This window comes from Erpetoichthys calabaricus, chromosome 6 (genome assembly GCF_900747795.2).
Source record: "Erpetoichthys calabaricus chromosome 6, fErpCal1.3, whole genome shotgun sequence".
In the NCBI taxonomy this organism is placed as follows: Eukaryota; Metazoa; Chordata; class Cladistia; order Polypteriformes; family Polypteridae; genus Erpetoichthys; species Erpetoichthys calabaricus.
In genome coordinates this window covers 200,650,926-200,668,708 of record NC_041399.2, presented here as the reverse complement: position 1 = coordinate 200,668,708, position 17,783 = coordinate 200,650,926, and the positions used below count along the sequence as shown (strand labels likewise).

The 17,783-nt window shown below is 42.4% G+C and overlaps 1 protein-coding gene across 2 annotated transcripts in view; it reads left to right on the top strand.

Moving 5' to 3' along the window:
- The first annotated feature begins 7,101 nt into the window (after nucleotides 1-7,101).
- Nucleotides 7,102-17,783, top strand: part of zeb1b (zinc finger E-box binding homeobox 1b) — a 351,810-nt gene continuing 341,128 nt past the window's right edge. For both annotated transcript variants that reach the window (XM_028804323.2, XM_028804319.2), the window contains exon 1: nucleotides 7,102-7,222. In XM_028804323.2, the coding sequence (XP_028660156.1) occupies nucleotides 7,165-7,222 (58 nt within the window). In that variant the 5' untranslated portion in view covers nucleotides 7,102-7,164. The remainder of the gene's footprint in view (nucleotides 7,223-17,783) is intronic.

Here is a 17,783-nt window from a genome sequence, read left to right as displayed (position 1 = left end):
TGTATGAAAACGTCCTATAGAAATAAATGTTGTTATTCTTCTTCTTTATTTTCAGATATTGTGTGATGGACACAGTTTGCTGGTCATGTTTTGGCTCATTTTATATCTCATTATTTTTTGGCTGCTAATTAAGGAAAACAACAATTAAGGGGTCTGAGTCTTCAAGAGCAAAGTCAATTAAAATAAATTCAAAACAAGTAAATTAGCAGGAGAAACAGGTCACTAATTAAGAAAAGGCTTAGAATGAAAACCTGCAGCCACCCCATTTCTTGTTTTTGAGCCACTTCCACAGCAGATGAGTACTTCGGATCATTATCATGTTGAAAGGTCCATTTCTGGTTCATCTTCAACATTCTAACAGATGGCCTCACATTCTTCTGACATGACACAGAATTATTGACTTGATGACTGCAAGTTGAGCAGGCCCTGAGGTAAGCAAAGCAACCCAAAGCCATAATATTTCCACCAGCAAGATGGCACGAGGCTCTTCTCCTGAAACGCTGTTTTCAGTTTGTGTCAAACATGTTACTGTGGCCAAACAACTCTCTCTCTTTGATTCATCAGTGCAGAGCACATTGCATCTGAAGGCCTGACAGCTATACTGTACTACATGCACTTCAGTACAGGTCATCCAACTGAAGCTCAGCATGTTCAGGCCCGGCCAGTACTTGGATGGCAGACCAACCGGGAAAAGCTTGAGTTGCTGCTGGAAGAGATGTCAGCGAGGCCAGCAACTGGGTGCTTTACCCTCTGGTATGAATGTGGATCCCAATGCCCCAGTGCAGTGACGGGGACACTGTCCTGTAAAAATGGCGCCATCCTTTTAATGAGATGTAAAACTGACTCTCTGCAGTCATTAAATCCTTGGGTATCTTTCATAAAGAAGTAGGGTGTATCCCGATGGTTCTTGCTAAATTGCCCAACACGGCCTAGTCATTCTGGCCCCCTAATCATCCCCTGCCTCTAAGTGGATAACTATCTCTCACCACATCACCACCTAACAGCTAATGTGTGGCGATTGTATTTGTGTAAAAATGGCTGCCATCGTATCAACTACACATTAGCGGCAGTTGAAGTGGCTCCCCACTCACTATATAAATCACTTTCAGTGGTAAGAAAAAGCTATATAAATACAAAGAATTATTATTATTATTAATGGCACACTATAGTCTTGCTCTAATGTTCTTATCAGACAGCGAAGAATTTTTCCTGGCACATCACGCATGCACAAAAAATTTTTAGGTCTCTTTTTGATTATAGATGTCCTCAACTGTTGCAAGAGTCACCTGCAGATCCAGCAATGAAATTTTGGGGTTCATGGAAACATCTAACATGAAATGGTCAGCTCTTGGGCTGAATTTGCTGGACCGGCCAGTCCTGGACAAATCAGCAGTCATATGAGATCTACACCACTTGTAGAAGATTTTCCTTACAGTGGAACAACGGATCTCAGAGATTTGGGTGATCTTTTTAAAAACCCTTGCCAGACTCACAGGCTTTGTTAGGTCCCTAGAGAGATCTTTTGATATTAGCATGGTGACACCACACACATCAATAGCAAGGAGATCACCGGACCCTCGATATCTGCGGTTTAAATAAGATGGTGCCCATTCATAGTCCCTAAGGAAATTCTAATCATCGGCACCTCATCTGGAACACCTGATTATAATTTTAGGGATTTGGAGTGATGGTCAATGTAGGTTGGATAAATCTGCATTTTTGTTCATTTAGATTATGAGAATGTATACACCAGGTCCATTTTATTTGTCCTTTGTTAAAGTATATCACCTTTATCCACGGGTACCGTTTGCAGTAAGATCTTGTTTAAAAATATTGAAAAAGTCAACAATTTCCTTGGGGTGTACAATCTTAAAACTACTGGTGCTTTAATGGAATAGTATGGTTCTTTACTGGGTTGCAGAACCTTTGCTTGACAAAGCACCATATCATTGTGGGAAGGGGTCTTGGCATATGAAGTTGGCTCTTTGTGCTTTGAAAAATCTTCTAATATGTGGAAAACAAAATGAAATTTTAACGTATGGTAGGCAACCTTGCAGCAACACTAACCTGAACCTAACCTGTGCTTTTGTATCCAGCAAAATTCTTTTTGAAATCAGGACCCATTAGTATTTCACACACCTTTTACCATCTGTTCATGGTTTTTTACTATATGGAGCCTGTTACAGATCTAAATACAGTGCATCCGGAAAGTATTCATAGTGCATCATTTTTTCCACCTTTTGTTATGTTACAGCCTTATTCCAAAATGGATTAAATTCATTTTTTCCTCAGAATTCTACACACAACAACCCATAATGACAACGTGAAAAAAGTTTACTTGAGGTTTTTGCAAATTTATTAAAAATAAAAAAACTGAGAAATCCCATGTACATAAGTATTCACAGCCTTTGCTCAATACTTTGTTGATGCATCTTTGGCAGCAATTACAGCCTCAAGTCTTGCTGAATATGATGCCACAAGCTTGGCACACCTATCCTTGGCCAGTTTCGCCCATTCCTCTTTACAGCACCTCTCAAGCTCCATCAGGTTGGATGGGAAGCGTCGGTGCACAGCCATTTTAAGATCTCTCCAGAGATGTTCAATCGGATTCAAGTCTGGGCTCTGGCTGGGCCACTCGAGGACATTCACAGAGTTGTCCTGAAGCCACTCCTTTGATATCTTGGCTGTGTGCTTAGGGTCGTTGTCCTGCTGAAAGATGAACAGTCGCCCCAGTCTGAGATCAAGAGCGCTCTGGAGCAGGTTTTCATCCAGGATGTCTCTGTACATTGCTGCAGTCATCTTTCCCTTTATCCTGACTAGTCTCCCAGTCCCTGCCACTGAAAAACATCCCCACAGCATGATGCTACCACTACCATGCTTCACTGTAGGGATGGTGCCAGGCTTCCTCCAAACGTGACGCCTGGCATTCACGCCAAAGAGTTCAATCTTTGTCTCATCAGACCAGAGAATTTTCTTTCTCATGGTCTGAGAGTCCTTCAGGCGCCTTTTGGCAAACTCCAGGCGGGCTGCCATGTGCCTTTTACTAAGGAGTGGCTTCCGTCTGGCCACTCTACCATACAGGCCTGATTGGTGGATTGCTGCAGAGATGGTTGTCCTTCTGGAAGGTTCTCCTCTCTCCACAGAGGACCTCTGGAGCTCTGACATGGTCACCTCCCTGACTAAGGCCCTTCTCCCCTGATCGCTCAGTTTAGATGGCCGGCCAGCTCTAGGAAGAGTCCTGGTGGTTTCGAACTTCTTCCACTTACGGATGATGGAGGCCACTGTGCTCATTGGGACCTTCAAAGCAGCAGAAATTTTTCTGTAACCTTCCCCAGATTTGTGCCTCAAGACAATCCTGTCTCAGAGGTCTACAGACAATTTCTTTGACTTCATGCTTGGTTTGTGCTCTGACATGAACTGTCAACTGTGGGACCTTATATAGACAGGTGTGTGCCTTTCCAAGTCATGTCCAATCAACTGAATTTACCACAGGTGGACTCCAATTAAGCTGCAGAAACATCTCAAGGATGATCAGGGGAAACAGGATGCACCTGAGCTCAATTTTGAGCTTCATGGCAAAGGCTGTGAATACTTATGTACATGTGCTTTCTCAGTTTTTTTATTTTTAATAAATTTGCAAAAATCTCAAGTAAACTTTTTTCACATTGTCATTATGGGGTGTTGTGTATAGAATTCTGAGGAAAAAAATGAATTTAATCCATTTTGGAATAAGGCTGTAACATAACAAAATGTGGAAAAAGTGATGCGCTGTGAATACTTTCCGGATGTACTGTAAATAAAGGTTCATTCTGGAACCTTCATGGGGAGGGGTCTTTTGGGAACCAAAAATGGTTCCTCTATGGAATTGCTCTGAAGAACCACTCTGGCACCTTTATTTTTAAGAGTAGACTTACTTTTTCACTTGACTATGTACAGTATATGATATTTACCAAGTAAAGAAAACACACTGACTATATAGAACTTTCTATCCAGGGCTGGCTCTACCATATAGGTAAAGTAGGTGGCCAATTAGCATAGCAAATTGGGGGTGGAGGGGGGGGGGGGGGGGGGGTGGGGGGAACTATTTTGAACACTGTCATTGACATTGCTATAAAAAAAAAAACTTGGAAACGATACAACACTAATAGGAGCCCCTCCATCCTCTACACTTTCATGTAATTTCTGTGTAAAGTTGCGCTTGAAATTCCAATGGGGATCTTAGAACAAATATCTATGAAACACTGTACTTGAAAAATAAACTGGGCAGCTCAACAGATGTAAAACATTTGCCTTCAAGACACCGTTGTTTTGGTGCAACATTTTCACCTTTGCCCAGGGCAGCAAAAATGCTAGAGCCGGGTCTTGTTTCTGTCACTTTATCTTCAGATTGGTACACATAAATAAAAAAGAATTACATTTATACAGACTGAGATCTTTTTTTTTGGGACATTATAGAAAGTATTTCTGGCCTATTGGTTAAGGATTTGGACCTCTAAACCTGGGGTTTGTGGGTTTGGCTCAGACACAGGAAGCAGAGGGTGATGGTGCGAGGAACCTCATCAAAAATGGCCGATGTTAAGAATGGTGTCCAGCAGGGGTCAGTGCTGGGTGTTTTTTTTTGTTCTTTATTTTGCCTTATACAATTTCTTGTATTAGGAATTTGTTAGTTTTCGCATACCCCTTGGGGTCAGAGCACAGGGTCAGCCATTGTACAGCACCCCAGGAGCAATTACAGGTTAAGGTTCTCACTCAAGACCCAGCAGAGTAGGATCTCTTTTGGCAGTGACAGGGATTCGAACTGGCAACCTTCTGGATACCAGCACAGATCCTTAGCCTCACAGCCACCACTCCGCCCCTGGAGTTGCTGCTGTTTTTAATAGATATAAATGATTTAGATAGGAATGTAAGTAACAAGCTGGTTAAATTTGCAGATGATACCAAGATAGGTGGATTAGCAGATAATTTGGAATCCGTTATATCATTACAGAAGGACAGGCTTGGGGAGATTTGTGGCAGATGAAATTTAATGCCAGTAAATGTTAAGTATTACACATAGGAAATAAAAATGTTAGGTTTGAATACACGATGGGCAGTCGGAAAATCGAGAGTATACCTTATGAGAAGGATTTAGGAGTCGTAATGGACTCTAAGTTATCAACTTCCTGACGGTATTTAGAAGCCATTAAGAAGGCAAACAGAATGTCAGGTTATATAGCACCCTGATGTGTGGAGTACAAGTCATGGGAAGTTCTGCTTAACCTTTATAACACACTGGTGAGGCCTCATCTGGAGTCCTGTGTGCAGTTTTGGTCTCCAGGCTACAAAAAGGACATAGCTGTGCTGGAAAAGGTCCAGAGAAGAGTGACTAGGCTGATTCCAGGGCTACAGGGGATGAGTTATGAGGAAAAATTAAAAGAGCCGAGCCTTTACAGTTTAAGACAAAGGAGATTAAGGGGAGACCTGACTGAAGTGTTTAAAATTATGAAGGGAATTAGTCCAGTGGATCGAGACTGTTACTTTAAAATGAGTTCATCAAGAACACGGGGACACAGTTGGAAGCTTAAGGGTAAATTTCACACAAACATTAGGAAGTTTTTCTTTACGCAAAGAACGATAGACACTTGGAATAAGCTACCAAGTAGTGTGGTAGACAGTAAGACGTTGGGGACTTTCAAAACTCGACTTTATGTGTTTTTGGAAGAAATAAGTGGATAGGACTGGCGAGCTTTGTTGGGCTGAATGGCCTGTTCTTGTCTAGAGTGTTCTAATGTTCTAAATCCTGCTACTGACACTGTGTGACCCTGAGCAAGTCACTTCACCTGCCTGTGCTCCAATTGGAAAATCAAAAGAAATGCAACCAATTGCCTTGGATAAAGGGCTCAGCCAAATAAGCAACTAATTATAAAATATGCACCTGATGAAGGCTAAACAGGAGAAATGTTGTTATTTACCTTCTTTTCTTTTCAGCCTGGAAATAACCTTTAACTTTTTATTCCTTTGCAGATGTACGCCTCTGCTGCCCCTACTCCGACTCCAATCTGACAGTACTGCACTCTTCCAACTGCAAAATAAAAGGGCAAAAAACGGCTTAGCAAATAAACAATGAGATTAAATAATTAAACCATTTGTAACTCAAATATTGCAAGATAAAGGTGTCATAAAATAAGTAAATGTGAGTAAAATACAAAAATATGTATCCTAAATATCTGAATAGGTGCAGAAATAAAAATAAAACGTGTGAGAGATTGTTAACTGCTGTTAAAATGCTCGTGAAGAAAACGTATTGCCAATACCAATGAAGTTATTTAAAAAGCTAAAAACGTATTATCGATGTCTTCAAAACTGCACCACCTTGTGTGCGTTTTTTTTTCTTCTTTTTGCAGTGACTTCCTTAAATTATAAATAAACGCGAAAACTTTGCAGGCTATTTCTCGTTTTTCTCCCTTTGCAGCTTTTGTACACGCCCGCGCGTCCGCGCTCTCTGTCTGTCGGTGACGCGCTTACCTGTCAATCTGCGGACTTCCCGTTGACACGTTTTTACGGTTTCTGTTCTCTAAAACACAAGAGCTGACAGTTAAAGTATAGATTGCACTTCTTTGAAGAAGGGCAACGACGCAGACAAATGGTTTATTTTTTGACACGCTACTAAACTCTTAAGCACGATGTTGTCGACACATAAAAAAAACCTGTTCACATGCATTGAGACAGACACGTGCGCGTCCTCGCTGGCGGGCGGGCACTCGCTCGCTTTTCTACTGTTCAGTGTGGCTTATGCATGTAAAGAGCAAATCGCTTTGCGATGGGGGGAGGGGGGCACTGCTTTAAAGGTGCTGCATACATGAACAGGTTAATTTGGGGGCGTGTCGGACCATACAATGTAGTTATGTGTCAACGTGAGCTTCGCATTTTCACCCCCTTCCCATGTGTGTCCCCATAAAGAAAGCTGAAACAAGCAAAGTACGGATAGAGAGAGAGAGAGAGTGAGACAGAGTCAGAGGGCGAGGTGTGAGCAGGAGGAGGAAGGTGATGTCGTAAAGCAGAGTGTCGTAAACCAGGTGAAGGGAGGGGAGGTGGAGAGACAGGCGGTGTTTCGTAGAGGGGGGGGAGGTGGGGGGAGAGGGAGGAGGTGACTTTCCAGCAGCATTTAGACACAGCGAAAGGATCATGGCGGATGGCCCCAGGTGTAAGCGCAGAAAACAGGCGAATCCGAGGAGGAATAACGGTAAGTAAAACGCGTCCGATCGGCCGCCGGAGCTCACGGAAAGGGAGGGGGAAGTGAGGCGCCGACCTCCAGAACCCCCCCTTTCCCCCGCCTCCCCTAGCGCCCTGCCTTCGGTGAGTTAAAGTGCAGGAAAGTCGAAAGTAAAAAGGTCTATAATAGATCCCTGTGTGGTGCACCGTTATACCTGGGCTCGCCGCTGCTTGTCTCCCTCTCCGCCTAGCGGTTCGCTGCTCTCTGAACCGTTAGGCGCACCTCATCATCCCGTTACTCAGTTTCGCCTTTTCTGAGCTTGATTATTATTATTTTTTTTTTTTTGGTTTGGACTTTCTGAATGTTTTCTTTTTAGTTTCTTAAAGTTTTTAGAAGAAACTTTACGCCAGGCTCTTTCATGGCTTTTTGTTGTTGTTGTTGTTGGAGTTGCTTTTGCTGGTGATTTGAAGTGAAACTTAAGTTTGTACCTGTTTCTCTCTGCGCCTCACGGAGGAGGAGAGTCGCGCCACCCCACTTACTAAATGAAGGGCTCGGTTCCCGGCGGGCAGCACGCGGTGAAGACTAGATGAAGTTGACATAAGTTTGGCTAAACTTGTCACCTGAATTGCGCCCCCCCCCCCCCCCCACCTCCGACCATCATCCTTACCCCACCCGCCCTCTTCCTTTTCTGCAGAGCTGATTTGTATGTTTGTGTGTGTGTGCGTGTGTGTGTTTTTGCACTAAGTATACGCATTGACTTTTAACGAGACGAAGCGTGTAAAATAAGTGAATGTCAGCAAGAGTCGGGGGGGTTGGGGGGTGGAGGGGTTGGCTGTTGGCTTTCAGCGGCTGTCTTTGTTGGATTGGGGACTGTTGAGATCCTGCGACTGGGAAGCGCCGGTCTGGAAGGGCAGCGCACTTTGGAAAGGAGTGGATTTCATGAGGGGGCGGTAGGCAAAAAAAAGTAAATAGAATATGCTCCCCACCATCACCACCCCGCTCCCCTCACGAATTCATTTGTGGAGCAGCTAATGTGGATACCTGCTTTTTATAATAAACGAAGAGTGTGGTGACGGGCTTGGGAATTCACCCCCCTTACTCAGAACTACTAACCAGCCGCACACCCTTAGTAGCCACCCCCCACCCCTCGCCCCCCAACGCCGTGTGTGACAACTGCTGCAGACTATATAAGGAATACATTCACGTTTACGGACTTTCGCAGTGGATCCGAGGCGATCCGTCTTGCCGATGGCAAATCTGGTAATACGATTTCCCGTGTCGTTAGCGGACTTGGTTGTTTTATTTCTGGCGTTCCGTCCGGGACCGGTTTCAGTTTTGTGTCCGTTAGGTCCAAATCGTTTTCCGAAAGTGGATTGCCGCGTTGCAGGATCCGTAGAGAAATTAAAGATTCGAAGGAAGGGGATCCGGCATAAAAGAGACATTCTGTTTCTAAGAGTATGGAGCAACACACAAAATGACGTGAAGACTTCAGTTCTTTTTAAAAATGCATTTAGTTAGAGACTTAACTGTAAAAGTGTTCACATACCTCGGCAGACCTTAAACGTTTAAAGTGGAATATGGATTTTTTAATCCATAAATGGATGGTGCCGAGAGGTGCGAAAACCGTATCAACTCTACATTAAATTGCATTTTAATTAATTACTTAAATAATAACAGTAACTGCAAAAAGTATTTACCTTCTTTGGCAAACCTTAAACGTATGACCTGGAATATGGATTCTTAATTTTCTTAATCCATAAATGGTGGCGATAGGTTTGAAAACCGTATTTGCGTATCATTTATCTGAAAAGATAATGTGCACGAGTTAGTCTGTTTATTTTATATAGCGCTACAAGCCGCCCAAATCTTCTTGGGGCACTTTACCGAACAAAAACGATTGTAATACGGTATAATGGGATTTGCAAAGAATCAAGGTAAATTCAGGATTTCTCATCATCTTTCCGTTTCCTGGACGTGCTTTCACCACTTTTGGAGTCGATCCCGGTCAGGTCACTACCCGAACGTTGTGAAGATCCCACCCCGGACTTGGTGAGGCACACCCACTCCTGGTCAATTTCGAGTCGAACAGCCAAATCTGACAGGAAGTTTGTTGTGAAAATAGGAAAACCTACACCTCCAAAAGTGGAGGTGTCCCACTCGGGAATCGAACCGCTCCGTTATCATGTCGTGGGAGCGCACGCCTCTCAAAGATGATAACAATCGGTTTTGCTACCGTTTCGTTATTGGATTTCTTTATTTTTCCTTTTTTTTTTTTTTGTTGTCCGCTTATGCCATCTGAAGTCACCCGATGGGGTGTGAGTGTTGCGCCTTAATAGGGTTTCGTGCCTCACGCTCTGATGTATTTGGGCGGGGCACTTTTACGTTAAATTAGCCAACTCCTGCCGTTTAAGGTGGACGCCAAGGGTTTATTCCAGACTTTCACTTCTGTCTCCTCCACGTTCCGATTTCAGTAATTGTGTGTTTTTATATCATCCGATGAACTTTGGTGTCTTTTTCTTTAATAAAGACGGGAGTAGAAATTATAAAGGGGCGCTTTTTTTCTGCCGCTGACGACATGTGTGTGACATGTGAGTGTTGAGCCACCCAGTGTCTGTACTGGAGCTGTAAACATGTTTACCTGAACAGGAAAGACGGGGCTTTTCTTTTTTGCTCTGCCAAATGCCCTTCTCTAAAAAGCAAACCTGCGAACCTCATTTCGGGAGAATCGCAACCCGGAGACTGAAAAAAGAAGTCGTTTGCGTGAGATTCTTGTCTTTGAAAATATACTAAAAAATCAGAAGGGGGAAGAGATTCCTTAAGGCTGCAGCAAATGGCAACTTGTGCAGGTAGAAAAAAAAAAGATAAAGAAAGATGGTGTTTGAGGTTTTTTTTCCTCCTGCATGCTGTCATGCCCCCTTCTGTCTGCTGCCTTCATCCTCCTGGGAGGGTTTTATTTACCACGCATGCTGTCAGATTTTTTTTTCCCCATCCTTTGTGTTTTTAAATGTAAGGTGGGGGCGGGGGTTCTTTCCATCCATTCCATTCCCGTTTTTCTTATTGTATTTTGTTCAATTGCTGCGGAAGCGGATCTTGGAATCGTGACTTGGCAATGTATGTTGAGACTGGAAGGCTGATCGGGTGCATAAGGTGGTTGCCCCGAGTGGGCAACGGGACTACGCGCGGCCCCCAGCTTCCTTGTAGTTGTTTTTTTTTCGTAAATGTGTGCTGTTTTGTGGTTTATTACCATTGCTGGGGCAATGGCGATGCTATGCTGCAATGCTCGCGTTTTTATCGGAGTAGGCGGCGGCGCAGGTAAGCAAAGGTGGTAAGCGAGTGATCGAGCGGCCGGCCGGCAGCGAGGCGTCGGCTTGAGCCCCGACACGTTTACCGCCGAGACTGGTGGCGCACCGCGTGCCCGACGCACCGGCTGCCCCTGCCCGTCAGACTGTTTTCGAGAGGCCAGGTGCTGTCGCCACAAATCGCCGGCCGCTCTGACGTAATGGACTGGGGGGCTAGAGGACTCGTGGTATGCGAGTCGTTTTTATTTTTCGTCTGCCGTGAATTAATAAGAGAGTGCAGCGTTTAAAAGGCATAATTATATAAGATTTGTTATTGTGAAATGCCGTGGCCGCACCAGTTGCTCCGTGTGTCTTTCACCTAAATAGCGGACTGCTACTCCAGACGCAGGGGACATGTGCTTCTGCGGCAGGCACTCTCACAATGAACTTGGACGGCATCTCTTCCTGTACCCGTGTTAGTCAAGGGGACTTTCTGGCCGCGTAGTGTACTTTTTGTTGTCAGTGATTATTATTGTTATTACAAAAAGTTATTGCAGCTTCACATACATAAGCTGTGCAAACTGATTAACGTGGCTGTATGAATACTGCACATGGAGGGACACCTCGTTGTGCCCATATACGCATACACTATATGGAATATGCCGGGTATGTCTGCGCATGTGTAGTGTACTTGGAGCCCTTTTGTATTTTGGGGACTAGGTGTATATATATGTACATAATAAATATATCCATCCAATTATGTGTTGCTCGTACAAGGTTGGTGTTGTATGTATACAGTGCATTAGACAGTATGGGACATCCAATGACTGTATGTGGAGATCAGACCCCCTGGTGCATGCATTTTGTCTAGGACATTGTTTTGTAAAGCACCACATTGAAGATATATCTGAGGAAGACAGAATATTTAAGGTTTAATAATGATTGGGATTCAGAAATTCTCTTGCCGGACAAACTGTTAAAAAGAGTGGGAAAGTTTAAAAAGCTAGGATCATCGGTAGCTCAGGATGGAGAACTGGAACCCCTAGAGTGCAGTGTGAATGGAACAACTGGAAGAAAGTATCAGGAGTAGCGTGTGATGGAAGAATTAAGGCAAAGGTTAAAGGTTAAGTTTGTAAGACCTGCGATGATGTATGGAGCCGAGACCTGGGCAGTAAAGGGAGCTCAGGAGAAGAAGATGAATGTGGCAGAAATGAGAGTGTTGAGATGGATATGTGGAGTTACAAAGAAGGACAGAATAAGAAATTAGAACATCAGAGGTACAAGAAAAGTGGGAGAGATATATCTAAGAAAGGACAGGAAAGCAGGTTGAAGCCAGTATGGATGTGTGATGGAAATGGAAGTACAAGGAAAGAGGAAGCGAGGGAGGCTGAAGTGAACTTGGGAGGACACAAAATAAAAGAAGATTTGATGAAAAGGGCCTGACTGGGGAGGAGATGTAGGACCAAGTTCTTTGGAGAGGTGTTTGAAGTGTGTGTGTTTGTATTGTATGAATTATATATTGTTTGTACCAAGTCTGCGTATGTGTGGAGGTATATGACACATGCATGGAGGGATAAAAAACTAAAATACAATTAAAGCATTTACTTTGCCTATCTATCTATCTATCTATCTATCTATCTATCTATCTATCTATCTATCTATCTATCTATCTATCTATCTATCTATCTATCTATCTATCTATCTATCTATCTATCTATCTATCTATCTATCTATCTCAGAAATTAACATTCAGCAATTCCTAGTATCCAAAGACATTTTTTCACCTTGGCTGATGTCTAACTGCTGCTTTTCCTTCTCTGTTAGACACACAGACATTTTAGACTACTAGTTAAATATTTGGTTCTTCCCCCCTATTATTATGTTAAGTTTGAGTGGTTTAGAATGGAAAATTATTGTAAAAAAAACTGAACCATTTGTGGAGTTATTTGTCTTAATTTCTTGTTGTGTTAAGAATGACTGTAGAGCTCCTGCTGCTGCCTGTCGGAGTCTCCCAGTTGCCGCTGGTTTTGATGACCAGGCTGTGGTCGTCTTTTTGTTCTCGTATGTTTGGTGAGTTGCGGCCCAGTGACATTCTCATATGACCCGTCTTTCTAGTAACCCTGGCAGTGTGTGCTGAGGTTCATCAGGATGTGTTAAGTTGTTGTTGCTGGTGTTTGTTTTGTTTGTGTTTTTTTCATTAAGGTAAAATGGAACTCCGTTATAATAAATTTGGTGAACTGGTGGTTTGACTTCAAGGGCTTTGAGAAGAGTCTGATGTGTGCACAGAATATATTTACAATCCATTTGGTTTTGTAATAACAGAACTCTGGTTTTGCCTGCTCTCGTATGCAGTTTTAATGTTCTGCCTGATAATTCAGTATGAATATTTAAATTTTATTGTTAACGTGCCACTGTATTTGGAAAGAATTTGGAGAAAGTACTGACAGACTAAAAAATAACTAATAAATTTTGTATCACAGCAGCAGTCTAAATCATTCTTCAAACTTTGAGAATTGGCCTGCTCCACTGTAAGGCAGCCGGGTGGTATCAGTTTGGATTTAAATACAATAAAAAAAAGGTGTTTGTTTGCAGAACTTGAATGTTTTCCAGAATATATTAAGTTATTGACTTTTGTAAGGTGTGTTGCATTTTATTAGAGTTGGATCGTGAAAAATATTGCAAAAGTCAAAAAAAAAAAAATGTGAATGTGTGTGTATATCTGCATATAAATAAATCAGAAATATTAATATATTTGCTTAAATGCTGAAGTTGCTTTATTGTTTTTTTTATTTTTTTGTCAATATAATGTTTTAATATGATATTAAATACTTTGGGCTCCCTTAAACTGAGTAAGTCGGTGAGAAGGTGGAAGGCTAACCCTCTTGGTGGTCTATTATCTGCTTGCACGGTGTCAAGCACAGCCGCGACTCAACAAGCATCTAGCCTCCCTACACTTCCCTTAAATGATCTCAGACATGGCCATTTTTTTCCCATCAGCCCCATCTAATTTTTGAACTCGATTCTTCCACTTCTCAGATTTAGAGCATCAAACCCTGCCCTGGTAAGGCAGAAATAAACCCTGGATGAGATGCCAGGCACAGTCACCCAGGGCAGAGACTTACCCAGGGATAAGACCCTGGTGGGCACCTGGTAAACACAGACAGTGGTTGGGTCAGGTCTTGTACCATGAAACTTTGATATGTAATTCTGGATTGCGATTAATTGATATCTGTTTAACTTTCATTGAAGTCGGAATTATTGTACATCTTTCTTGCAGTTCTCTGGTATCGTGATTTACAGTAGCCTAGGCTCTGCCATTTGTTTTAGTTTATACTTTTTAATATTTTGTGGGAATAATTACAATTTTAATAAAGCACAATATCTACTTAAAGAAAAGAGGAAATTACTGAAAATGTATTTACTGTATATACTTGCATTTAAGTTCTCCCACGGATAAGTCGGGGCTTGATTTTACTGTATAATTTCTGGTATTTTATAATGTCGGTCGAGATTATGATATGCTAGCGTTAGCCCACCTGAGAGAGTAACCACGTAGCACACGGCCTTTTTTTTTTCTTCTATGTATTGTGCCTACGTGACCACACGGTAAGACCCAAACTATTCCGATGTTTGCACTGTTTTGTGTTTTTTGTAACTCACACCCTCATAGTCTGAGTGTCTGGACTTGCGAGTGTCCTGATAAAAACCAAAGATCCAGGGCTTTAATGACCTCTTGGGCACAGCCATCAGCAGTGTGTCTGTCTGCAGAGAGAGTGTCGACCTCGTCGAGGGGTTTACTTACCTTGGCAGCGACATTCATGTCTCTGGTGACTCTTCCTATGAAGTCAGTAGATGGATTGGGAGAACATGGGGGGGTCATGAGGTCACTGGAAAGGGGGTGTGTGGCGCTCTCAATATCCCTGCAAAAGGACGAAGGTCCAAGTCTTTAGAGTCCTGGTGCTTCCTGTTTTGCTATATGGTTGCAAGACATGGACGCTATCCAGTGACCTGAGATGAACACTGGACTCCTTTGGTACTGTGTCTCTCTGGAAAATCCTTGGGTACCGTTGGTTTGAGTTTGTGTTGCTCATGGAGTCCCGAATGAGGCACATTACCTGCATTGTGAGGGAGCGTCAGTTACGGCACTACGCCCATGTGGCACGTTTCCCTGAGGGTGATCCAGCTCGTAAGATCCTCATTGTTGGGGACCGGAGTGGCTGGACCAGGCCAAGGGGTCGCCCACGTAACACCTGGCAGCGGCAGATAGAGGGTCATTTCCGGAGGGTGGGACTGGACCGCGTGTCTGCCTTGGGGGTTGCAAACTGGGATCCCGAGTTGTTTCATTGTGTAGTGGGTGCGGCAACGTACTGTACCAGTGCATGCTCCCCAACTTGACTTAACTTGACCCTCATACACCTTTATCGTAAGAGCATCCCTTATCTACGATGGAGCATTCGATCAGAAGAAAATATGAAGCTGGCTTTAAATTAAAAGTCGTTGAAGTGGCGAAAGAAATTGGTAACTGCGCTGCTGCAACAAAATTCGATGCGTCTGAGAAACTGATGTGAGATTAGAGGAGTCAAGAAGATGTTAAAAAAAATTAAGTGTCGTATTTTTAAACAGGCGTATAAGTCGGGGTTTGATTTTATGATCGATTTTTTGGGTTTCAAAAGCCGACTTATACACGACTATACATGGTATGTATCTCCTTCTTCTTCTTTCGGCTGTTCCTGTTAGGGGTCCCCACGGCGGATCATCTTTTTCCATATCTTTCTGTTTCATTTCAAACCTTACCTCCTTCCTGACGACCTTACCCACAGTGAAAGGAGAAAAAGTGGGCTATTAACCGAGTCTTAAAAACCTCAATAGAAGGAGAAGATCTGATGGGGAATGGTAGATCATTCCAAAGCCTAGGAGCAACAACTGACAAAGCTCTGTCACCCCTTAACTTCAGCCTTGATCTTGGAACTGCAAGGAGAAGTTGAGCAGGTGACCTAAAAGCCCCCATTACGGAGAGGGGATAAAGGAGATGTATTTTGGGGCGAAACCATGCAAGGCCTTAAAAACAAAGAGTCTTCTTCTTTCAGCTGCTCCCATTAGGGGTCGCCACGGTGGTTCATCTTTTTCCATATCATTCTGTCCTCTTCATCTTGTTCTGTTACACCCATCACCTGCATGTCCTCTCTCACCACATCATAAACCTTCTCTTAGGCCTTCCTCTTTACCTCTTGCCTGGCACCTCTATCCTTAACATCCTTCCCCCAATACACTCATTTATGTATATCAACATCAAAAGTAGGAGCTATTGGCAGATTTGCTTAAAAGTCTCTAAAGTTTAATGCAACCTTTCTACGTTAATGCGGTTTGCTTTAAGCAAAGCCTGAGGTTTTTTCATTTTTTATATCACTATTATTATAAGTGTAAATTATAAAAGAATCTTGTTTTGGACTGCCACTCTATTGTTTTAAAACATCTATACATCGATTTTCTAAAACCTACACTATTTAAGACACACATTCACCTGCATACTTGCATACACTTTTCAAAAATATATGTAAATACAGTACCATCCAAAAGGTTGAGAACACCTCAATTTTTGTAGTTTTGCTTCAAATGTAATCAGCTGAAATTCAATGAATGACCTAAAATGTTGAAAAGGTAAGAAGTAAACTGCCAGAGGTTTAAATTTAAAGTTTAGAATAGGAAAAACTGAAAAAAGGGAAAAATCAGAATATTCCAAACGGGTCTTCATCCGGGAGTAACTAACATGTTACAACTTACTGATGGGCTGCAGCAATTAAAGTACAACCCCAAATCAGAAAAAGTTGGGACAGTGTGGAAAATGTGAATAAAAAAAGAAAAAAGCAAGTTATAAATTCTCCTCAAATTTTATTTCATTGCAGACAGTATGAACACAAAATAATTCATGTTTTTTTTGTCAACATCATTTGATTTGTAAATAGAGAATGTTTGGCGCATTTTGAAACGAAAAATGCGTCAACGAAGACCCCGTACTGTTGCGCACCTAAAACGTTGTTTGCAGGAAGAGTGGGACAAACTAACACCTGCAACACTTGGTCACTTGATTTCTTCAATGCCTAAACGTCTTTTAAGTGTTGTTAAAAGACAGGGGAACTGTACAAAGTGGTAAATGCTGTACTGTCCCAACTTTTTTTGAAATGTGTTGCAAGCCTGAATGGCAAGAATGGATATTTATTTACAAATCAAATGATGTTGACAAAAAAAAACATGAATTATTTTGTGTTCATACTGTCTGCAATTAAATAAAATTTGAGGAGAATTTATAACTTGCTTTTTTCTTTTTTTATTCACATTTTCCACACTGTCCCAACTTTTTCTGATTTGGGGTTGTAAATGAAGCCAACAATTTGCACAGGTGTCCCAACTTGTGTTGATTACTTAAAAACCCTCTGTCAGTCTGTCTTAAAGCAGACTGTGTTATGACATCCTCTGATGTATTAATTGGACAATATTCCAGTGATAATGTCAAGAAAACAACAATTAACAAATTAAATGAGAGAGCATTATCACCCTTAGAAGCGTAGGCCTTTTATTTAGAGAAACTGCAAAAATATTCCAAGTGTCAGTGAGTCCAGTGGTGCCCGACACAATCCAAAGGCAACTGGAAACTGGAAGGAACTCTGATAGGCAGAGACCTGGCCGAGCCAATGTCACGAGCCAATCAGAAGATGGGTTTCTGAGGCTCACCAGCTTGTGTGATCACAGGCGCCTCACAGCACAACAGCTTCAAGCACAGTTTAACAGTGCAGGTCGAGAAAAGTAAATGTCAGTTTGTACTGTGAAGAGGAGACGTTGTGCTGCAGGTCTGACAGGGCGAGTGGCAGGAAGAAAGACATTGCTTAAAGGACAAAACAGGGCCTCGAAATATGGGCTGAGGACCACTGCAGACTGCAATGGACCAATGAATCCCAATTTGAAATCTTTGGATCATCATGCCAGGTGTTTGTACACCACCAAGTTACTGAAAGGATGGACACCAACTGTCAAACATGGAGGAGGAAGTGTGATGGTCTGGGGGTCTTTTGCTGGAGGCAGAGTTGGTGACTGGCATTCTGAATCACAAGGGTTACCACAGTTTGGCTGTTATATAAACAAAAGGTGCAGGTTACTTTGATGAATCAAAAATCTGAATAAAATTTTGTACACTGTACAATGATTCCTTGACTTTTTCTATTTGCCATTGTTTTTTTTTTGTTCTATGCCAGTGTACTATGCCAGTGTAATATTGTCCAAGTAGTACTTCAGAAGGTGTAGTACCACAGTCTGCTCCA